Source organism: Meriones unguiculatus, chromosome 11 (assembly GCF_030254825.1).
Source record: "Meriones unguiculatus strain TT.TT164.6M chromosome 11, Bangor_MerUng_6.1, whole genome shotgun sequence".
NCBI lineage: Eukaryota > Metazoa > Chordata > Mammalia > Rodentia > Muridae > Meriones > Meriones unguiculatus.
The window spans coordinates 22,977,347-22,998,279 of NC_083359.1; the positions used below are offsets into that span (position 1 = coordinate 22,977,347).

General features: G+C 40.6%; 1 protein-coding gene across 2 annotated transcripts in view; it reads left to right on the forward strand.

Annotated features, from left to right (window-relative positions):
• Nucleotides 1-20,933, forward strand: part of Sgcd (sarcoglycan delta) — a 935,702-nt gene that overhangs the window by 805,943 nt on the left and 108,826 nt on the right. For both annotated transcript variants that reach the window (XM_060363800.1, XM_060363799.1), the window contains one exon: nt 15,922-15,994. In XM_060363800.1, coding sequence (XP_060219783.1) covers nt 15,922-15,994 — 73 coding nt within the window. The remainder of the gene's footprint in view (nt 1-15,921; nt 15,995-20,933) is intronic.

Below are 20,933 nucleotides of genomic sequence, written 5' to 3' on the forward strand. Positions count from 1 at the left end.
TTTTTATAATGGATCCAAAAGGCATTTTACAGGACCACTTGGTAATCCATCCTTATTTCCTGGTATACACATGGTGTGTTCCATTTAAAAGAGAAGCTAATGCATTTATGTTAAAACATATGGATTTACAGCCTGGAATGAAATCTATTCATGTATAGTATACTTTAATCCTGTTTAGGGAAAGGGGAGAACCAAGTGCATCAGATTAGTATTGACTAACTGTCACTCTGGGTGACAGAGCTACACACTATATGCTTAGCAAAAAAACTAAACTGAGCTAAAGACAACACTGCAGATAGAGGTTTTGACACTTGATTTTTTTTTAATTTCTGGTATAAGGGATAATCAGTTCAGCATCTAAAAGCATGCTCGTTGGCATTGAATAATTCAGACTTCGCAGACATTTTTATTTTTGTTTTGTTTTCCCTGTTCTCTCTTTCTCTGCACCATGATACTGGTGCTGTTAATAAGGACAGAGTGGGAAAAATGCAAGAGGCTCACAAGATGCATGTGTTCCTGGATTGGTGAAGAAAGTGAGCTGCCATCAGCTCTCTCAAGTGTCTTATAACAGTTCAGGCTGGAAAAACACTTTTGAGCATCCCATCTTAATGGTTCCTTACTAGCTGCTGTTTGTCTATGATTTCCTGCTGTATATTAAGCAGATACTTGGTATCAACTTGTGCAGAATTCAGGACTACCCTCAGCTGAAACTTTGATGGGGACTAGGGATGTGGCTCATTTAGTAGACTGCTTGCCTAGCATCTGTGAGACAGTGGTTTTGACTCTAGCACCACAGAAACTAACACGATGGGGTGTGTCTACAATGACAGCATTCAAGGAGGTAAAAGTAGAGGGATCAAAGATCCAAGGTCATCCTTGGCTACAAAGGAAATTGGAAGTCAGCCTGGGATAGATGAGATTGTGAGCGTCAAAAAGTAGAGACTAACAAGATGGCTCAATAGTTAAGAGCACTAATTATTCTTCCAGAGGACTGGTCTTTGATTATCAGCACCCACATGGTGATTCACAACTGTCTTTAACTCCAATCTCAGGGACATCTGAAGCCCCTTTCTGGCTACACTCCCTTCTGGCTTCCTTGAGTACTGCATACATGTAGTACACAGACATTCATGTGGCCACAACACCCACACACATAAATAAATTAAAATTAAAAATGCAATAAATAACTTTTATAAGGTCTAGAGAATCATTCTTCCAGCTTTAGTGGAGTGTCAGGGACAGACAGTCAAGCTGTGGATTCTTTTGCTACTGATGAAAATAAGAAATTCTTCTGGATATGTCTAACTGGAACTGACAGACAGGAAAATTAATAGGGTTGGAGGGTGCATAATGAAAATGTGCTAACTTATGGAACCGAGGAGTCTAAGCGTGGTCAGCTGTGATGCTCTTAATTCCCCTTCTGCCCTGGTTCCTTCCAAGCAGTTACTGAGCAGACATTACCTGTGAGGGAGAAATGGAAATGCCTTTGCTCACAGTGCCACACAATCCCTGAAAAGCACTGATTGGCCTGTCTGGGTCACACATTCTTGGGCTGTTCATTCTTTCTAGAGACTCAGATATGCAGATTGGCCAGAAGCCCATAGTCTTCTGTATTTGGAGAAAGAGGAAAGAAGACCAGCAATTATTAGCTTTCATTCCTTTTTCTTTTTTTCCCAAAACAAATAATTATTCAAGTAGAGATAAAGGGTGTTGAACAAGCAGGCATTAATTCTGCCCCTTCTACCTCAGGTATCCTTCTACTTCAGCTCTGGAGTGGTAGGACTATAAGCGTGTGCATCCATGCTTGGCTCCATGACCATTTTGTTGATAACACTGCCATAGCTGAAGCACCGTGGCTAAGGGACTTATGTGAGAGCAACTTTAATAGAGTTTGTCCTGTTTGAAGAGAAACCATCACTTTTTAGTCAGTTCTGCAGTGGATGAAAAGCTTTGCTTTGCTTCTGCTGCCTCAGACAGTCACCAACTCCCTCCCCATTATCAACCAGATAAAGAATCAAGCTTGTAGAAAAGGACAGAACAGTGAAAAATGAAGCTTCGTTTGTGTCATTCGTCAATGTGGAATCTTCCATACTCAGCAACAGACACAGTCCAGAGAAAGACCCTTAATGTAAGATGTCACATGTGCATAGGGGTCAGGTCAGAGAGGAAGGTGGGGGGAGACAGATTAATGCCTGCTTGTTCAACTCCCTTTATCTCCACTTGAACAATTATTTGCTTTGAAAAAAAAGGAATGAAAGCTAATAATTGCTGGTCTTCTTTCCTCTTCCTCCAAATACAGAAGACTATGGGCTTCTGGCCAATCTGCATATCTGAGTCTCTAGAAAGAATGAACAGCCCAAGAATGTGTGACCCAGATGGGCTAATCAGTGCCTTTCAAGGATTGTATGGCACTGTGGACAAAGGAGTTTCCATTTCTCTCTCAGAGGTGATATCTGCTCAGCAACTGCTTGAAAGGAACCAGGGGAGAGGAGGAGTTGAGTATCATGGCTGACCACGCTTAGACTCCTCAGTTATATAAGCTAGCACATTTCCACTATGCACCCTCCAACCCTATTAATTTTGCTGTCTGTCTGTTCCAATTAGACATATCCAAACAAATTTCTTATTTTCATCCGTGGTAAAATATATATATATAAAAAAAATCCAAGACTTGACTATCTATATCTGACACTGCACTAAAGATGGAGGAATGATTCTCTAGACTTTCCATAAGTTATGCTGGGGCCAGTCTGGTCTCCACAGAAAGTATATAATGAGAACTGTCCTGAAATAGGGATGGGGGAGACTATGGAGACATGTTTAGGAGATAGCTAAGGATATGGATAGTTTTATAGGAAACAAACCGGTTTGCTTAGGTCATTAGAAAAGCAAGAACCTTGGAAGGCTGTGAGAAGATGATTTGTAAGCAGCTTGCTAAATGTAGCCAAGCACTATGAGACCTGTAGCAGAAAAGCCACAAGAGTCTACGCGTTCCTTCCATTCCCCAAAGGCTAGGGTGACCTCTTTTTTTGTTGTTTCACTCTTTCACATTATTCACACTTAGATGTCATGTCTTACACTTTTCAACATGACAACTACCCAGTATATGTGAGGAAGTTGAAAATATGATCCCTGAACAAGTGTTTCTGACATCTTGTCTCTGAAGAGGAAGGGACAATAGATGATGTTCAGTAAGTGTTGGCCATTGCTATCTCACCTATGGACAATATCCTTTGGATTCAGGTTCTATTATTATGCTGTTATCTGACTGCTTAAAAGGGATTAAAGGCAGCCTTTAGCAGAGAAGCTACTGAGTAGGATGTGCACAAATTGAGATTATGTCTCTGTGATATTCTTTGCCTGGAGACAGTGGTTTGTGGATCTGAATCGTAATTCTCAATACAGCCCAAAAGGTAACACATGAACAGGGAGATACAAGCATGGTTTGCCAGCCTGACTCACTGGTGCTTAGATACTAAATCTCACAATAGCCTCTGTGGAACCTTCCTGTGCCCCATCTGGAAGTGGGCACATGATTTCAGTCACCTCATAGAGACACAGTGTGAACCAGATGAATAAATCCATGAAGTTTTTAGAAAATATCTCCCCAGCAAGAAGCACTCATGAGATGTCTGTAACCACTTTGGCTTTTACTGTTTCCATCTGTCTTGAGCTCTTGCAGTGGTTCAGCAGGATATCCCATCCCCATCACAACCATGTTGTTCAGTAATTGGGGAAGCATTTGAGATGTCATGAAAATATGGGGAGGCCAACTGATCATCAGTCCATTATGAGTCCCTCTGCTATCTTCAAGTTCTTTCTGATTATTTAAAAACTGTCTACTCTCCTATCGGCAGTAAATGGCTGCTGGGGAAGGAAGAGTCCATTTTTCTCAGGGATACAGCCTCTGGTAGGTTGTCCATGCTCTTATAGATTGCCCATAGCCATGTCCATATGTGAGTCTCAAACTAGACTCAGTGAATTATAAAGAAAACAAAAAACAATATATGAAATTGAGAGTGGGCTTTGAGAAAGGTCTAGAAGATGTAAGGTAGTAGATACAATCAAAATGTATTCGGTATGTATATAAAATCCTCACAGAATGGATAAATACGGCTTAACCTATGTCAATTCTCAACTCTAATGGCATAGAAAGGGACTGGAGATCCAGAGTCCTTATGGTGCAGGTTCAGCCTTCTAGAGGCATATCATAGCTGCTCCCTCTGAGAGGCTGTCCCCTCTGTAATGATGACACAGAACTTCCATTCTGATATCTATTCAATTTGCCTGTCTAGCTTCTCTTTGGACTCCTGCCAATCCCTGCCCCTTTCCTGAGGACCAACATATCCTGACTATTGGTTCAGCTTTTATAAAGCTGGAAGGAGCTGATGCTCAAAAGCAACATTTTGCTTTTGACCCAGTGAAAACTTCTATCATGAAACTCACCTCAAGTGTCTTTTGTAAGTGAGAAAAAAAAAAAAAAGAGTCAGATCCCAATATCATCCCATTTAAAAAGCATTCCAGAAAAGGCAAAACAATAAGGAAACAGTAGAATCTGGGAGCTGCTCTTGGGATGAAAGAAAGAAGAGTAAGAATAAATTGTGGTAGAAATTTAAAAATTAAAATTCTTCTATCTTCTACTTACAGCAGTATAAACAACCCAAGTCTGCAGAGGTATACCCCATGGAGACACACACCTTTCTTTGAGGAAACAATCATCAAGGACCTGGGGAGGGAGTGGTAGCTGCTTGACATGAAGGGGATCGAAAAAATAAGGACAACAAATATAAACCAACATTTCAAAACTATCAATCATAGAGATGAGTTAAGCTTGGTGATCACATCACAGTTGGACTTCACATGGATGATCTGACTGCACTGAGGTGGAGAGATTACAAGGTAGATGTGTGAGAAGACTAGTCTCCTGGGAACATATTTCTGCAGTCTCTGGTGTGACTTTCTGGAGAGTAAACGGGGAGGTATTGGAGTGGAGGTGCTGACTGGCTCATGGGAGAGCAGGAGTTGGGGCAGTTGGTGAGAACTGGTGAAGGGCTACAGAAGAAGACTCCTTTATTGCTATACCAAATAGCAATATTTGGTAAATCTTAAATAATATGATTTACTACAAAAGGAAAGAAAAGTACTTTCTGGCTCAAAACACTGTGAGCAAGAGCAAAATTGTGGGGAAAACACAAAATGGCTTAACCATTAACATTTACTGTTCTTGCAGAGGACCCAAGTTGGTTCCTAGCTTCAATGTCAGACAGTCTGTAAATCCAACTCCAGAAGAATCAGATATTTCTGGTCTCCATAGGCACCTGTGCATACATACTTGTACTCACATACACACAAATAAACATTTTTTTTTAAAATATCATTGGAAAAAACAAACCTCTCAGAAAGTAATGCAAGGTTGCTACAAGTATAAGGATAGAGGAAGAGTGATTTGCATCATTATATCTTTTTGCTAATTGTGAAAAAAAAATGTTTTAAAGGCTATGGCCCACCTGAAGGGTCCATTTGCTTCTCTCCCTTGGTGGTTCATGCACTGGTATTGAATTTCAGACAATAGTGAGTTTTGAAGTTCCCTTAACGTGGCTCAAAGAAACCAGGTGTGGGGGCTGAGCAAGTCCAACAGTAGATGGTTGCTGGTGGCTTCATGGTGATAAGATCAATCACTAGGTGTCTGCAATCCTCCATGACTGGGAAGATGACCCTTACAGTGTCGTGTATGCATCACATAGATTAACAAGGAACACAAGTGGAACCAGCCACTTTCTTTGTGTCCCATCCATGAGCAGTAAAACTTCCCCTGCGCTCCTCTCCAGAAGCATGTCCCCACCTCTCGTTAGGCAACACTGTGTGGTAGATATGGTCCCTCCCAGTTTGAAGAGGATATGGAAAGGTGGCTACTTAACTGGAGACGTTGCTTTCGTTAATAGTAGGATCTGTTTGAAAGGGACAGGGGGAAAGTGATAGTTGCTATATGCTGGCCATTCTGGAAATAAAGTCGATGGATAACATCAAGAAACAGAGTCATCATTAAGCCATCTGCAAAGTGCACTATGCTTAAGGCTTCCTTTCCTAACAAGATTGTCTCCAGAAATGAAATCATTTGAGTGCTTTCCTTAATTCTGTGAGAGCTTTGATTTCAATTTGCTGGGGGTTTTTTTGTTGTTTTTTTTCCACTTTCCAAGTCATCGTCTTATCTCCGATAAATGATTTTCTTAAGTTTCTTCAATTACATTTTAGGCTGTGTTTCTCTGTGGTTCTCAATTAATACTTCAATTTTCTTCTCTGTAGGAAGGCATCACCACCCACCTGCTCGGCTACTTTTTCAGTGGCAAGGAAACCGTTAGAAACCATGTCTGCTCTGTTTCCCCAGGTCTCTCAACCTCCACTGAACTCCTCTGGTGTTGATTGCTTTCACTGTGAGAGACACTTGAGAATGGAGGTCTCCATGGAGCCATCCATGTGTCCTTCAGGTCCAGGTGGAGGGGCAGGTCACAGCAATGCTCTCCTGAATTTGTCGGCATGTTTCTCACCCTTCCTCCCTATATCCCCTGGTTCTGGCCACCTGTCCCATGCAGGCCTGGAGGACAGTGTTTATAGAAGGTCACATTCATGCAGCGCTCCATGTGCCATCTTTGGGTAGCATGAGTGCAGCTCTCTGCCGTGCCGGTCACACAGCCCCCCGCTCCTTGTTACAGATGCTCCGCTGTTCATGTCCTCCCGCCCCAGAGGACATCCTGCACGAGATGTTCCACCCATGATAAATACAACCAATGGGCTGAAAGTATTTATTTGTTTAGTGTTATTTACTATAAAAATAAAACGTAGGCCTAAGAAACTGAAATGAGATTGCTTGCTGCTTCTATGGTTCCTTCTTTCCTTTTTCCTCTAATCTTGACATGATGATACAGCAAGCATGAGTTTTAGTCTGTTGATTTCTCTGGTAGAGTTTGTTTAGTTAAACTGTGTATCTCTCCATAACTTTCCCGGATGTTTCTATATGTAAATTTTAAACTGCCTTGCAGTCTCACATGGCACACAGATAATCACAATGTGCATTTCCATCATATGATGGGTTCAGTGAAACTGCTGGAGCCCTTAAATTAGAGCTCATTGCATTATTCTCTGCCACTAATACTCAGAAGGGTTGATGAAGCCCTGCTATCGCTCAGGCCTTATATTCTTTTCATGTTCTCATCATCTTCTAACACAATGAATAAAACATATCACCTGTTGAATTTAGTGTAACAACCAAATTTAGAAAAGCATAAATGTGTTGTAATGTACTTTACTATATGCTATAGATGATAGCATATATACACGTAAACATGCCTCATATATATATATTATATATATGTTATATATATATATATATACACACACACACACAGACACATACATCTGTGCATAAGATTTGTTGGTCCTCTGTGTTTGTTACTTTTCTTATTGTGGTAACAAAACCATGTAACCAACAAACGCCATGTAAGAAGGGAAGGTTTCCTTTGGCTTATGGTTTGAGAGGATGTAGCCCCTCATGATGGAGAGGGCATGTTGGCAGGAGCAGCAGAACAGCTGGTCATGTAGCTGCAGTGGGGAAACAGAGACCTACAGTTCCTCCTGTGCTGCTTGCTGTCCGCTGTTTCTGCAGCCCAGGCCCCAGCACTTAGAATGGTGCCACACACATTTAGCAGGGGCCTTCCTATCTCCGCTGAATTGAGAGAGCCCCTCACAGACATGGCCAGAGATTTGTTTCCAGGACGACTCTTAGATCCTATCAAATCGACAATAAATAGAAACCAGTACACCCTCTAGGGATCATCATTTGTCAGCTTGTCAACTTGTAGGCAATCCTATCAGCATTGAAAGCAAATGATTTATAAGAGTTTTACTTAAGAAGTTAATTTTTTTCTCATGTAACTAGACAACGAACTGCATTGCTATAATAAGATCCTGGAAATATAAAGATCAACTTTCTCACTGAAAATTGTCCTGAACTGTATGTAGCATGCACACAGAATAATAAACAGTGATACAACACTTAGAATAACCATAAAATTGATTAACAATTTAAACTTTAATTTTTACATTCATTTCTTTCATGTGTATAAGCACATATGTGCTGTAACACATATAGGGGTCAGAGGACAACTTGCAAGAACTGATTCTATCCTTTCACTATGTGAGTACCAGAGCTCAAACTAAGACCACCAGGCATGGTAGCAGGCTCTTTTTTTTTACCCATGTGCCAGTCCCAATCTAATGAACATTTTTAATTTCATTGCCTTGAAGTTCCATAAAAAGGAACATCTGAGTCAGTTTTCTCTAAAAACCATATATGGAGGAGGCCTCCAGCAGAAACAGTTGAATGGATTAATTACCTATTCTTTTTAGGTTAGGAGAATGCAACCTAATCCCCCCCAAAAAGAAAATATTTTCTTTGTAACCTAGAAACTGCTCACAACAACTACAGATGTTTTGCATTATCAGCTTTAAAAACACCACCAGGGAGACAAGCTGCGATGAACTTGCCCGAAGTGACTTTTTCCATGAAAAGTTACTATCTAGTGTCTGCTGATTGCTCAGGTCTACAAAGGCCTTGAGATGGTGGCATCATGCTCACTGTGCCCAACCCCCAAAGATGAGGAAGCCCGGCTACCTTTCCAACTCTCTGTTCATTTCGTGGCTCTGACTAAGTATATAACCAGCATTTTCTTGAGAAAATGTGACAGCACATTGCTCTCAGGAGGAAGACAAAAATTCATGCCAATAATTAAATACAGAGGCTGGGGGAGGGCTGCATAGGTCAAGTTTGCCACAGAAGCACAAAGACCTGAGTTTTCTTATCCCCAGCACCCACGTATAAAGTTGGTGTGTCGTGGCATTGGTTTATGTTTCTAGTCCCTAGAGAGGCAGAAACAGGATTATCTCAGGAATTTTCCAACCAGCTCAGCTGAATCAGTAAGGCCTCGGTCCCAGTGAGCACTCTTGACTGCCAAGAAAAATTAGGTGGGCAGCGTTTGAGCGACAAGAGAAGTTGACCTCTGGCCTCCAGGTACACATCTATGCACTCAGACAAATTTGTGCTTAAACACACACATACACAGAAAAATAATAATTTTTATAAAATAGTTGCTTTCTGTGGAGTTTCCTGAGATTATTGTCTGACAAATCACTTCTGTACCTAGCATGATTTCTGTGCTGTAGAAGGTACCAGTTTGTATAAAAATGGGTCTCAAATCTAAGGAATACTATATTTGAATATCAAACCATTTCCATTTCAATATTCTAGGCTTAAGCTAAGACTGTCACACATGTTCTAGAAGGAATTCTAACAATGAAAACCTTTTTCCACCTTTGGTTTTGGTTTTCTAGACAGGTATTTTTCTGTGTAGTCTCATGGTTGCCCTGGACTCGCTTTGTAGACCAGGCTCACCTCAAACTCACAGAGATCTGCCTGCCTCTCCCTCCTTGATTTGTGGGATTACAGGTGTGTGCCACCACATCTGACTTGAAAACGTTTTTATCTAAAACTTTAAGGTAACCAGAAAAGTGCTTTTTCACAGAGCATGTTCATTTTCAATTAACTATTTGTGGTTTTCTGTAATTACTAAAATATACTACTTATACATAGAACAGGTGGTCTGATTTAAATTACTTTATATTTCTTGCCTCCTCATAAGAAAACTAAAAGGAGGAGCTTGTAACAAAAATACCAAATACTTGCTTGGATTTCATTTGAGGAGTTATATGGATTCTGTGGGCATCACTGGCCTTAAACACTTGTTAACATGGCTTGAACATCCATCTTAGGTCTCTCCTAGGAATCTGTGGTCACCCATCCATGTCCTCCTGTCCAGTGCACCTGCACACTTTGGTAGTCTTCTCCTACATACTCTTCAGCTCATCCACTCCTTCTTCTCACTGTGAGCTTTCTAGCTCAGGATTCCCTATCCTCCCCCCCCCATCCCCTGCACATCTGTGTGCAGATGTACGTCTGTGATAGTCTTCTCCATGATGCAACATGACATCTGAATGCCACTATCATCGCCATGGGCTGCACGGTTCTTCAGCCAACATGTATTCTTGTGGTTCTGGTAGTTGGGAAGTCTGAATTCTGATGTCAGAAGGGCCAGACTCCTCTTCCTGACTGGAAGATGGCCAACTTCCCACTCCCCTTACACTAGAGAAGGGAAATAAATGCTAGCCTGTTTTTTTCCTATGAATCTCATCCTGGGATAGTAGACAGGTGACTCCTATCATAACAGAAACAGGACAGAAAGAAGACATAACTGGCATTTCTTCTGGGCACTAATTCCATCATCAGGGTTCCAACCTCATGAACTCTTCAAAAATTTAGTTGTATTCCTGCCCTAGTTAGGGTTTCTATTGCTTTAGTAAGACACAATAACCAAAAGCAATTTGGACAGAAAAGAGTTATTTTTCTTTTATTCTTCCTCCAAGTAAGTGAACCCATTGCTGAAGGAAGTCAGAGCATGGACTCAAGCAGGGCAGGGACTGATGTAGAAGCCAGAGAGAAGTATTCGTTCTTATGGCTTGTTTAGCCTACTTTCTTACAGCACCCAGGACCACCAACCCAAAGCTCGTACAACCCAGAGTGAGCTGGGGCCTCCCCTATTAACCATCCAGTAAGAAAACACACCACAGGCTTGCCCACAGGTCAATATGTTGGAGCATTTTTGAGGTTACCACTTCCAAAATAACTTTAGCTTATGTCAAACTGACAAATTACTCCCAGCATGCTCCTCACTGCCCCATCTTGTGGTGCCATCCCAATGGGGGTTAAGACTTCAACAAATCAATATTTGGTTAAAGTGAGCACTTGGTCCACAAATGCAACCACACAATCTTTTAAAAATCTGAATTTGATCAAATTATATCTCTCAATCAAAATTAGTTTACCCTCTAGAGCACTGCATTCCCTGAACCTGTCCTTTGCTCTATTATCCCATCATGGCTGCCTCTTGCTAAATATGATCTAATTACACAGTCATTATCAGTTTTGTTTCAAAACTCTCCAGCCTTTGTATCTTCTTTTGTATTGCTACATCCCTCTCTGCGTGTGCTCATTCCTAATGACTTTTCAGATATCAGCAAAACTTCAGTTCTTCAGAAAATATGTCTGCTAGTTGTGACTTTGGGGATATTTAAAAGATTTGTCTTCTTTTGAGTCCCTAGCACTCTTATGAATATAGATTCTCATTTGTGGGTTCAGTTAATTACCCATTATTTCAACTAGTCAGGGGATGATAGGGGAAGATGTTCCACTCTACCAGCCTGGGACTGTGTGTCCATGTTTCTAAGACCTACAGCCACCTGCTCAAGACATACATGCCAAATGGATTGAACTTTGGGTTTTACTGCACACCATACTCTTCTCCTGAATCACAGCACATGCTATCTAGTTAGTTCCCTGAACCACTGTAAAAGAACAGAACCACAAGTAGCCTTGCAGAATACAGAATACATCTTTTCCCACTGTATATAACTTCAAAACAATCTTTTCCTTCATAGGATGAGAATATATATGTATACCTACATTGGATTATAATAAAATGGTTAAGGAGGTCTTCCTGGAAAAGGGTGGTGGGGAGAATGGTTGAAGGAAGTGTTGATTTGTTTCTTGGCAAATCAGAAATGGGAAATGGAAGACCTGGTGTTTGGTTCTAGATTTCTCCAAGTCACTTTTCAAGGTTTTAAAAAGTTATATATAATGTTCATCACTTCATTATTTCCATCTATAACAAATGTTTTTTTTTCTAGTTCATCTCTTACAGGAGTTATTTTCTGATGGCTTTGTTCTGCCAATTAAGTGCAGGTTAGGGCTAGCATAGCAGCTGCTTAGCATATGCAGGACCCTAGACTCACATATATACATGTATAGATATATATATGTATAGTATATATATCTATACATGTATATGTATAAATGTATATGTGTATATATGTATACGTGTATATATGTATATATACACTCTAACATATGTGTATATAGTAGAGTTCTTTGTTTCCCCAGGAGAAAAGGGAGGAGGCAAGAATAAAAGTCTCCTTATGTCAGATGGCGACCTCACAGAACTTTAGAGTTATTAGGTCCCACTTCACTCCTCTCATTTTACAGTGGAGGAAATCAGTGCCTAGAGAAGTTGCATGCTGTGCCTTATACCTTACACATCACATCACACATCACAAGACTATAGCTCACGTCTTCCAACATGCAGAAGTCCTCAAAAGAAAACTGTGGTAACCCTGAACTATGAACTTAAGTGCCCTAAGCCTCCGTTACTATGGTAACAAGAGTACATTGAAGATATTTCTACAAGTGTACCTCCTACTTGAGCTAGTAGAAGCCGCTGCACAGATCTTTATAGTGAATCAAGATACTTTAGATAGATCCTGTCACATGCTGCATAAGTTCCTGATTGATTGCATGGAATTAAGTTATTGGGCAGAGAACCAGCTAATGGGAACACATCGATGAAATCATTTTTGAGGGACATTAAATGGAACTTAAAGAAAAGCTGAAATGGTTGTATGGATTTTTCAGTCAAACTGTTTATGAACATTTATTGCCTGTAAATTATATTGTGTCAAAAGAAAGACTCAGTGGGTATCATTTTAATAGAAGCCTTTTTGAAATAATAAAATCAAAAATAATATATGATCCAAGAATAGGTAGAGGGCAGCTTTGTGGATTTGTCTCAATGGACGGCTGTCTAAAAAAGTAGGAAATGTGGAGATCAGAAACCTGGTAGGACTTAAGAATAGCAGGTCTTTTGAAAGAAAAAAGTGTTACTATCTTCTCTCATTGCAAGTATCAGTAAGTTTGGGAAGACAGGTAACCAGGGCCCTAAAGGCAAGCATTACTTGAGGACAGGACTGCCTTGCTATTTGTTCAAACTCAGAGAAAGATGAATAGGTACAGAGCAGACAAAGTCTGCTGAAAGATACCATCCAGACCAGATGTGAATAGCGCTTGGTCTGGAACTGAGGCTGAACCGAACTTTCCAACCCTGAGCCCCCAAACTCTGTGACTATAGAACAATTTCACGTCCCCATGGCGCAGGCTGCACATCTATCAGCTACTCAGTCTCTTCACCATAAGGCATCCATCCACCGCAGCACACATGCTGAGGTCTGAAGGCATTGTCCTGAGTAGGGTCTCCCTCTCTAATGTGAATTCAAAGATGAACTCAGGTGCTCAGCCTCACATGAAAATTGATCTACCATTTTGCTAGCTTATTTTCTTCTTTCTTTCAAAAGGAAAATTGAACATAATGGGAATTATATGTCATGTTCAAAGCTCCTCAGCAAATGAGAGGCCTTTGTATCTTTCTGTAGAAATTCATATCTAAAAGTATGGCTTGGGCTATGTAGGACATGAGGACCCCATTGGCCAAATTCCAGCACAGCAGATGTGCCCAGAGCCTCACATGAAATCTCACCATATGACTTCTGTGGAGTTGTTTAACCCTTGACAATTTTATAGTTCTCACCTATTTATATTCCCACCTATTTCTCCAAGGATCTCAGCAATGCTAGAGATGTTAAATATATACTCAGTGTGATGACTAATTTCTCCTGTCAGCTTGATTGCATAAGAAAGGCATTCATTGGGATTTACTTATGAGGACTTTCCAGAAAGGATTAACTGTAAAGTAAAAAGTGGGCCATACCCTCTTGAAGACTATGGTCTCAGACTGAATAAAAAGGGGAAAAAGAAAAAGGTCACCCGAATGCTGGCATCCTCATGCCTCTGCCTCCTGAACTTCCCAGGTGTAAGCAACCTCTTCCATCATGCCATTGGACCATGACCCAAGCATATCCAGTCTGTGGCCCGTGAGCTTCATGTACTTCAGTTACCTCTGAATGTGTCCAAACATATGTGGAGACCACAGCTCGTGTGATAACATCATGCCATGGTGTCAGAATGTTGGATAGTTCTGTGTGAGCAAACCTTTGGTCACAGCAAAGAAAAATTTGATTAATGCACTTCTTCAAAAACCATATTTAGAGCATGTTTAACAAAAGGTACATGATAGTCTAAAATCTAATTTATTCTGCAGTTATACAAAAATATAATGAGGAAATCTCAGGGGCAAAATTAGTAATTTATGCATAACAAAACTTTGAACATTCTTATGTAATTTGCATAACAAGTTGTAGATTTCATTATGTGTACATTTCAATGGATTTGAAATTATATAGAATCTTAAAGAGCAAGAAATATGTCTGTGCTGCAGAAATACTCAGTGGATAAAGTGCTTGCTCTGCAAGTCTGAGGACCCTAGTACCCAGGTAAAAGGCAAACTAGGTTGAATACATCTGTAATTTCAGCATGGGTAGGGACAGAAGGATCCCAGGGGCTTGTTTGCTAGCCAATCTAGCCACAGCAGCATGTTCCAAGTTCAGCGAGAGACCCTGCCACAAAAAAAAAAAAAAAAAAAAAAAAAAAAAAAAAAAAAAAGGTGAGGAGTGATTGAGGAAGAGACCCAATGTTGACTCTGGGTGTACATGGATGAGCACAACTGTGCACACACGGACAGATACACAAGAAAGTCTTTAGGCTGAGAAAAGTTTAAAATGGCCCACACTTAATGTTTTCTACACACTGATGGTGTCAGTTCATTGAGGATGCTGCAAGTACATGTGCTAGTACATGTGATGGAACCTATAGAATTCATTCAAAATCGTTAACATACATTTCTCTTCATCCAGTTATTCCTTTAATAGCTATGTGTAACGTAAGGTCAAAATATCACTTTCTGATTGTTTTTGCAGTGGTCTGTTGCTACTATCATAAGATTGAACGTTTTTGCAGGTCCTACATATGTAAATTAAAAATTCATTTTCTAGACACATTATTATACCAAGATAAATCGAATTTAGAGTAGTAATCACAAATGAAGGATTTCTAGGCAGTCTAAATATGAGAGATCTAGAAACTTGCACCTGAGTGCAAGATACTCTACTCTTCTTAACAGTATCAAAGACATACACCAAATGTGAAGCACTTACAGTCTGCAAAGTACAGGATACCACGCCAGCTATGTTTAATCGAAAAGCTAATATCCAGGGTAATTGTCCCTCATACACTGCAGGTTAAATGATTTGAAATCTGTTAGGGAGCATAAAAGTCAGATAATTACTATTGTTTTATAGCTGAAAAAGTTCAGCTGATGTTGACAAGTGCTAAAGATAAAGGCTGAAAGCTCAAGCAAGAGCTGAATGTCTCAATTGGACCCGGAATCAATGTTAATACTTTGTATAGAAATATGTCCTTCAAGTGATCACATATATGTTCCACTTGTATAACTTTTTAAAATGATAATGCAGAACTTTGTTTACAGAAAAAATACAATTTAGCTTGATACTAGGCAAACACTACCATCTAACCCCATGTTACACAGCTTTTACCGAGTTGCAGGGAGAGGGCCTCAGCTGCTATATTTCAAAACTTTCAGTCAGAGGGCCATTAATAGTTTATAAGAGACAAGAGTTAAAACTTTCTATCTCAAGGCATGTTGTTAAAGATGTTTTCCCTTTTGAAAACGAGGCTGTCAGTTTGAGGGGGAATGCATGGGAAAGGGCTCACAGGATGAGCAAGGGAAGTGGAAAGTAATATAATTGTATTTTAAGTAAGATATTGATTTATTTCATCACCTCCCCCAGCTAAAACCTGGGTGGAATTTTCTGCCTGGCCCCACTCTGATGTAACAAGAGTTGCCCCTGGTTCTTTCAAGGGTTTCTTGCAGGAACTGATTTAACACTGTCCTGCCAGAAGCCCTGAAGCCAGTGGCAGCATGCATGCTCTCAGCTCTAATCAGCGTGCTGTGGATGGCCTGGGTGACCCCACATGCACAATGTCTGTCTGCTTTTGTCTTTTCTCTGTAGGAGCTGAAGGCACAGTCTTCCCCAAATCCATAGAAACGCCTAATGTCAGAGCAGACCCCTTCAAAGAACTAAGGTAAGCTTCTGGCTTCGATATGCAATAGATCAGTGGCTGTTTCCTGCCTGTGGCTCCCATGGACTCATTTTGAATAATATGATTTGCATACATCAGTAGCTGTTTCCCGTCTGTGGTTGGCCAAGAGCTCATTTTGAACAATACTGACATTTATTATATGAAATTTTAAATGAAATATTAACTGGAAGAGACTGAAAAAAATAATTTTTTCAATTTGTTTTTTTTTTCCTAAGTATTTAAGGAACTGAAGGTCTGAGGTGAGAGGTTGCCGGCTGTGTAAAGGTGACTGGTGATTAGGTTTCTGGGTTGACAATGCCTATTTATTGCTTTTGTTCTGTGTTTCTTCAAATCAATACAGTTAGAGAACAAATCACAATTGGTGTTGATTAGCTACCCCAAAAGCACTGTTTAAAAGAAGTTGGTGTCTGAACCCAATTAAAGTATTTCCCCATGTAACAGGACGTCTGTTACTTGGGTGATGTGGAGCTGGACTGTGTTCTGTGGATATTCTTTGGGCTGGGGTTGATCTTCAAATAAGTATGCAGTTTTAGCAGGGGAGGCATCTGAGAGGCTGTGTGGTTGCCACCAACTATGGAAAATGAAAAAAAAAACTGTACAGACAGATGGACATAGAGATATAGCCTAGAAACCATCCTAGGTGCCGGAAGTTAAGCAAGAGAAACACATGAAAAAATGATATGTTGATTATAAATAGAACTGTAATTTCTAAGACAGGATTATAAGACCCCAGAAACCAGAGAATGCTGGCTGTCCTTGTGTTTGGTAATTCTTTTTTTTTTTTTTTTTTGACGATAATTTTGTAATTATATTTATGTACAGAAAACTTAGCAGTGTACATTTAACCCAGTTTAGTGGCAAGTTCTTTAGCCTTCGCCTTTTTCAGCTTGGCAATGTCAGCGACAGGTTTAGGACCCAGGATGTGGCCTCCCCCGTGGTGGCAGATCTCATCCTATCTGTCGTTGTAATCCATCCTAATAGCCTCCACCAGCTTAGCCACAGCACCCTTGTCTTCCACGTTAGCCTGCGTGAAGGCAACAGTGGTGCAGGTCTTCCTGTGGATCAGCTGCCCCAGCCTGGCCTCTCCCTGATGATCCAGTGGGGGACTCCCATGTTTTGACACAGAGCAGGTAGGAAAACCACCACATCAATGGGGTCTACATCATGGGCAGTCACCACCAGCTGAGCCTTCTTGTTCTCTACAAGGTGGTGACTGTATTGACCCTTGAAGGACAGGCGCTCTCTTAGTTGGGATGTCTCCTTTCCCAGCAGCTTTCTTCTCAGCACGGACCCAGTAGCCTCTGCTTCCTCTCCTGCTTTGTCTCTGGCCTGTACTTGTGGGCCAGCTTAAGTAGCTAGGTAGCTGTTTACTGGTCCAGGGCCTGGGTGAACTGGTTAATGGCAGGAGGTACTTTGAGCCTGCTAATAGAGGATGGCCCTTTGCCTCTGCAGACTAATGTAGTGGGGCTGGATATCCTGCCCAATGCTGAAGTTTGGGGGCCTTTTCTCAAAGGATTGACTAACTTTTAGCCTCCTGTGTCTTTATGACAGCAGGGCCCAGGGCCACCTTCTTCCCCTTGACCTTCTTTTCTTTGGGCATCTTGTGTGGCTAGAGGAGAGAGCATGTTTGGTCATTTCTTTTGCCTGACTGACACCAATGGTAAAGCATCAGACTAGCTCAGATGACCATAGTTAACTTCCTCATAATAGACATCAGATGTAACGGGATGCACCGGCATTGCATAGGCTGCATCTTCTACTCCTTCACAATATACACTCTAGATCTGTGCTTTGCTGAAATGGCCAGAGCGACAGGAAAGCCCATATTCCCCTAAGAAACACACTTGTGAGAAATACATTATTCCCAAGCCCAAGACATTTCTTCAGAATGTATACTCCCTAATTATAGAGGAAAATAGATTGAGAGAAAAGAGTATAATTGTTAGGAAATAAGAACTTTTTTCCAGAAAAATCCCAAATAAGGTGGAGCTGTAGTTTACAATCCAGCTGCCTTGCCACTGTGTGTGTGTGTGTGTGTGTATGTGTGTGTATGTTTGTACATGTTTGATGAAGTCAGTAATACTCTCACAGTTAGAGCAGAGCTAAGACATAGAATCAACTCACTTATGCCTTGATGGATAAATGGATAAAGAAAATGTTGCAGATGCATGATGTCACTGAATTTTAACTCTGAAACAGCATGAGAAAGAAGGGCCGCCTCTGGAGTTTTAGGATTAACAATTCAGGAACCCAGGTTTAGATAACCTGAATCAGTGTTCTAAGAAAGCAGGAAGTAGGAGCTTAGGTGGGCCACTGACAATAGAAAAGGTAAAGAAAAAAACATGAACTGGGCTGAGGCACTCAGAAGTCCAGTCACCTAGTAATGTACATCCTTAGGCTTGGAGTACGAAGTCATTGCTTTGTGATTCTGGTGTTGCAGATGCTTAATGTGAAATTTTTGCGTCTCAGACAGCAGTTGGCAGTTGGAGTCATGCATAAGCCATATGTCTTAATGGCTCTCTGGATCCATTTTGTGAAGTTCCATCAAAAATTGCTTTTATAATAACTCTTAATTTTTTTCACCATAAAAGCCATAAAAGGGATGATGGCAACATGTCACAGCATAGATGAACTCAAGGACATTACACTGAATGAGATAAGCCAGACACATAAAGACAAATAATATGTGACCTCATTCATATGTTAAACCTAAAATAAGTAGATTGTATCATAAAGAGTAGAATAATTGTCATTATAAGTAAGAAGGAGAAGGGTACAAGAGATCAGGAGAGCTTAGATAATAGGTACCAAATAAACATTATAGACATTGCACTGAAGTCCATTCTAATGCTATATTGTGCAGTATAGTGCTATAACTCACAAACCTTTACATGTTTTTAAAAGAACCAGAAACGATGACCTCAAAGACTGCTAACATCTGCTTCGATTCCATGCAGGATAGTCTTCAGAGGTCTTCTGTGGTAGGCTCCTGTCCTCTTCCCTGTTTTCTCCCTCTTATTATATCTATCCCATTTGCCTTTCTGAATGAGGATTGATCATCTTACCCAGGGTCCTCCTTCTTGCTTAGATTCTTTAAGGGTACAGATTTTAATATGTTTTCCTATACTATATGCCTACCACAGAGGACCTCTGAAAGACTCTACCCAGCATGGTATCGAAGCAGATGTTGAGACTCACAGTCAAACTGTGGGCAGAGTGCAAGGAATCTTATGAAAGAAGGGGGAGATGAAAGACCTGGAGGGGACAGGAGCTCCACAAGAGCAACAGAACCAAAAAACCTGGGCCCTGGGGTCTTTGCAAAGACCAATACTCCAACCAAGGACCATGCATGGAGATAACCTAGATCCCTTACTCAAATGTAGCCCATGGCAGCTCAGCCTCCATGTGTGTTCCCTGGAGTAAGGGAAACAGGGGCTATCTCTGACATGAACTCAGTGGCTGGCTCTTTGATCCCCTCCCCATGCAAGGAGTGCAGCTTTACTAGGCCACAGAGGAAGACAATGCAAACAGTCCTGATGAGACCTGATTGACTAGGGTCAGAGGGAAGGGGAGGAGTAGACTGGTGGAAGGCATGGGAGGAGAAGAGGAAGGAACAGTGGGATTGGGGGGGTGAGGGAGGGAACTACAGCTGGCATACAAAATAAATAAATTGTAATAAATAAAATAAAGAAATAAATTAAAAATAATAAATTATAATGCTTGGTTTAGCTTTTTGTTATGGACAAAAGTGGTGGTTTGTTGATTTAAATTGTTTTGATTAAATTGTATTGATTAAATATAAAAAAAAGAAAGACTGCTAACACAAAAGTGACCACTGTTTAAGGAGACACAAAGGCTAATTAAACTCATTTACTCACTATTATGTCATATCAAATTAACATTTGTTCCTTATAAACTTATATAATTAGAATAAAACCATACCAAAAGGGCATTGCTATATACATCAGTCTGCACTGAAGAGCTGGTCCATGGAGAGCACAGGACAATGTTTGCTCCTAGTGTGCTGAAGATTAGCTTTCAGTGTCTAGTTAAAACCTAAGAGAAGCCCCAGAAATTGCATTAGAATATGTACTCTCTAAAATTCCTGAGGAAGGGCGAGCATAGTGAACCACAAAAAGACTTCAGGTAAGAACTGCATTTTCATTGCTTATTCTAAAATTATGGGCAAAATTCACAGATGCCCAAAGTAATGTTTTGATGGAAATTATCCTTTTTTTCATTCTGTTGCCATGACACAAAATACTCTGACCCAAAGCAACTTGGGGTAGAAAGGGTTTGTTTGGATTATCCTTTGATGGCACAGTCTTTCATTGAGGAAGTCGAGCAGGAATTTAAAAAGGGAGACATGGCAGAAGCCATGGAAGCATACTTCTTACTGGCTTGCCTTCTAGATCACTCACTTATGCTTAACTAGCTCGTTTGTACAGCCAGGATAACCTGCCTGGGGAATGGTGTCACCCACAGTGGGCTGGAGCCTCCTACAACAATTAATAATCAAGACAGTCCCTCAAAGCATGCCCACATGCCAGCCTAGTTCAGGTATTTCCTCAACTGAGGCTTTTCCTCTCAGATGACTAAAGGCTGTGTCAAGTCAACAAGGCTGACTAGGACAGGCATCTTTAAAATATTTCCATATGTTATTCTGATACTTTTCTATTGTTTGTATGTTTTATCCAAATCATGGTAGCCTGAGCCCAGTTGAAAATACAAAATAGCATAATTTAGCCCGTTTTTTTTTTTTTTCGAGAATTTCTTTCTCATTGGCATCTGGTTGCATTACCAGCCTTTTGACATTGCACAGGACCTTGTAACCTACAAAGTTTACATCCCAGAACAAAGCAGTAAGATTACAATGTGTGTGTCTGTGTGTGTGTGTGTGTGTGTATGGTGTGATATATAT